Below are 3639 nucleotides of genomic sequence, written 5' to 3'. Positions count from 1 at the left end.
CACCTGAACGCTCTACATTCCTTTTAATTATGTTTGAAATTATGAACATTGCTCAACATCATGAAAATTAAACCTTATTTTCAATAAGCAATCCTGAAAAATATTTGGGGGTGCTTAACTTTTTTCCAGGTGTATAGTTTAATAATGGTAAACTCAGTTACAATATTGGGTCACATATATTTTACTTTACATACTGTACTTTAGTCACAGGTGCAACTGCCTATCTTACTCGTTGGATCAAACCATGGGCATTTATTATCCCTCCACACACCACTTGTGTAACCAACTCAGCATGAGAGGGTGGAGGGGGTACTTTCCCTGAAAGGTGGCCAGAGGCCACATGGAGAGGTTACCTGTTTTAACCACCCACACCACTATACATTAGTGTGTTGTCTGTCAGTCATTCAGTGGACACTAAAATAATGTCACATAAGGGACACTTAATATTGCAATTTGTACTGTCATGATGTCAGTAAAATGTGTGCATGTCATGAATCACAAGAAGAATTATGCACTCTCTAAACTACAACACAGCATGACATATGAACTTCAAAAGCAAGAAATAAAAATCTGTTACTCTTAATTTTGGTTTTATTTACTCTTGAAACAAAACTTTTGGAGACCCTGCAGAAGTACATATAGTAATAGTTAATGATAGTGGTAAAGGATCCCATATAACTTTGCTGCATAGGCCCCGTAAGATCACGTTGCACCATTGACTTCAGCTTGTAGGGTATCTAACATTAATATTTATTGACGTATTGTATTTTGGTATTAACTAGTATCTTTAACTTTAAAACGAATAAATAACTGTAATTGTAATATAGGTAATGTTTGACTGGCAGTGGGTGCTGTAGTAGTTGCTGATACACTTTCCTTACAATCAGTTGTTTGTTTAAACTTTTGACATGTTTCAGCCTATCAGCATGTGAAATGCAGTGGATTGAGGTCTTGATTATATCAGAAACTTGTTAACTCTACTGTATGTAACAGTAAAGTATGATTAATTATTTCAAAGACTATTTTTCATTTCAATCTGACAGTTTAAATTGTGGCTCATCACTTTGACCTTGAACCAAAAATGCATAATTTTGTGGTATGTAACTTAAATTTTCAGGTAATCAGCTTTAATAACTCAAAGCTTTTGCTATATATATTATTTAATGCATTCTTAAAAGATCTGTCTATTTTGTTGTCTTACTTAAAGAATACTAATTCATTCTGCCTGAAATAGCAGTACTGTTCAAAAGGAAATAGGTAATTTTGTAAGGAATTAAATTAAAACCAATAAATGGAACATTTTATACTATTTTTTTATTCTCTTTTAGTTACTGTATAATTTAATATTATGTTTGTATGTGGTTTTTTCTCCATACACTGAATTTATTTATATACACATTTTATACTTTGAAAAATGTTTTAAGAGATAAAATGAATAAGTGCATTTAGAAAACTTTATTGAGCAGCCTGTTTACCCTACTAGGAACAGAAGCTTTCAAGCATCGGAACAAGATGTCTTAGTGAAAAACATCTTCAGACTATTTCAAGCCAAGCTGAAGAACTAGAAGAAGTTCGAAGCCAGATGAAGCATCTAACTGGAATAACTTCATCTCAGGGTGAGAGAGTAATGCTGTCTGCTAATTTTTGGTTTGACTTTAGAGTAGAGAACCTATATCTGAAGTTTCACATTATGTTTTATTTTGTGACAGTTTTATTCACACAGCAAGATAATGTTGTGATAAAATTAAGAAGAAAAAACTACATATGTTTGGCTCATACTGCACATCATGAATTTATTATTAAGTGTTATTATATATTTATATTATGATGTAACTGATAAAAAAGTACTCATGTTACTTCATTTTTCAAAATTAATTTTAAATGATTAGTTATCATAGCAAAAAAATCTAATTATTTGTTGAAATAATTTCCACAGGATTCATAAGATAATTTATTAATTAGAATTACTGTATACTTTCAACATCAAGAATAAACCACTATTTTTGAAATAATACAAGATTTGTTTGAGAGACATGTTTGGCAAGAGGGATATAATCTGAAGGTATTATGACAGTGGAAGTCACGTGACGCTGGTAACGCGTGATGAGGTTCTAGAAGGATCATGACTTTTCCTCGCAACTCTAGTCTGTTCTAGGCACCCTCTTTTTTAGTGTATAAGCTGGAGATAGATAATCGAGTCAAGCGAGCAGTAGGCACCGTAAGTAAAGTGTGTGAATTATAGCATGTGTTTATAAAAGTAGTTAAGTTTAAAGTGACTGTGGAAATTCTGTGTATCACAAAGTTTGTAACGAGAAAGAATAAACTAGTTTTAATTAAGAAAGGACTTCTGTCGCTGAAGTTTCTCGGAAATAATTTTTATGGGAAATTATCAAACAAGCAGATACGCCACAAATTGGCGTCAGAGAGTGGGACAGAAAAAAAAGAAAGAAGATGGAAATGAGAGGTGGCAAACCAAACTACAGCTTAGCAGATTTGATGGCAGCAATACAAGAACAGCAAAAGAAACAAGAAGAACGAGAAAAGAAACAAGAAGAGAGACAACAGCAATTGCAAAAAAACCTGTAACAGTGGCAGCTCGACCAGCAAAATAAACAAGAGAGATTACGGCACTTGTTGGAGGAAAAATAAAAGAAACAAGAAGAATGAGAAAAGAAACAAAAAGAGAGATTACAGCAGTGGTTGGAGGAAAAAGAAGAGAAACAAGAAGAGAGACTACAGCAGTGGTTGGAGGAGAAAGAAAATAAACAAGAAGAAAGTCTGCAACAGTTGAGAGAAAGCCATCTTACACAAATGGAAAAGATGAGTAAATTTCAAAGTGAATTAAATACATTAAAGGTGATATACATGGACCTAATCAACCCCAGACAATGGAAAGCCCCTTCCAGACCTCACAGCTAAACCCTAATTCAGACATTTTCAGTCCTGTTAGAAGTCACATCCCAGAATTGAATGTCAGCAATAGGGTGATCTAGTATGAAGGAAGCCATAGGAATTCGATGGGAAGGCACCATGGGAAGCATATAGAGCACAAATTTCTAGCTGCTCTAGAACTCGGGTATGGAACTCAAAATCAGTCCGTAGTCTACAGGGCTAGGTTTAGGACTAGAGTCTGTGCTAAAGGGGAGAGCCTTCAAGAGCTGGCACAGTACTTGGAAAGTATGGCACACAAGGCCTACCCAACTGCACCACCCGATGTCCTCAAGCTGTTGCTGAGGGATCAGTTTGTAGATGCTTTGGACAGTCCACAACTGAAGATAGAAGTGAAGGAAGCTCACCCCTCTACTATACAAGATGCAATGACCAGAGCTCTTGAATTCGAATCCTATGTTAAGTCCAGCATAGAAGTACCAAAGTTGGTACAGTCATAAGGATTCAAGGCCAGAAAAAGTCAGCTTTCAGAGAAGTTTAAGGGACTTTGTTGGCACTGTAACAAACCTGGGCACAAGAGAGCTCAATGCTGGTAACTTCAACACAGAGAAGATGCCACGGCAGGAAAGGCTGCTACCCAGAAAGGTTGTTGGAACTGTGGAGAAAAAGGACATATGAGGAGCCAGTGTAAGAAGAATACTATAAATAAGTCAGCTTTGGGAAACCAGTAGTGGTTGGTGCTGAGGGATG

The 3639-nt window shown here is 35.6% G+C and overlaps 1 protein-coding gene across 2 annotated transcripts in view; it reads left to right on the top strand.

Moving 5' to 3' along the window:
• The window catches only part of LOC106476223 (myosin-3-like), a 100698-nt gene that overhangs the window by 69240 nt on the left and 27819 nt on the right, over positions 1-3639 (top strand). For both annotated transcript variants that reach the window (XM_022381209.1, XM_013936893.2), the window contains exon 7: positions 1484-1616. In XM_022381209.1, coding sequence (XP_022236917.1) covers positions 1484-1616 — 133 coding nt within the window. The remainder of the gene's footprint in view (positions 1-1483; positions 1617-3639) is intronic.

This window comes from Limulus polyphemus, unplaced genomic scaffold (assembly GCF_000517525.1).
Source record: "Limulus polyphemus unplaced genomic scaffold, Limulus_polyphemus-2.1.2 Scaffold153, whole genome shotgun sequence".
Lineage (NCBI taxonomy): Eukaryota > Metazoa > Arthropoda > Merostomata > Xiphosura > Limulidae > Limulus > Limulus polyphemus.
Note: the sequence above shows the minus strand (reverse complement) of the source record. Positions and strands in the feature narration are given on the sequence as shown.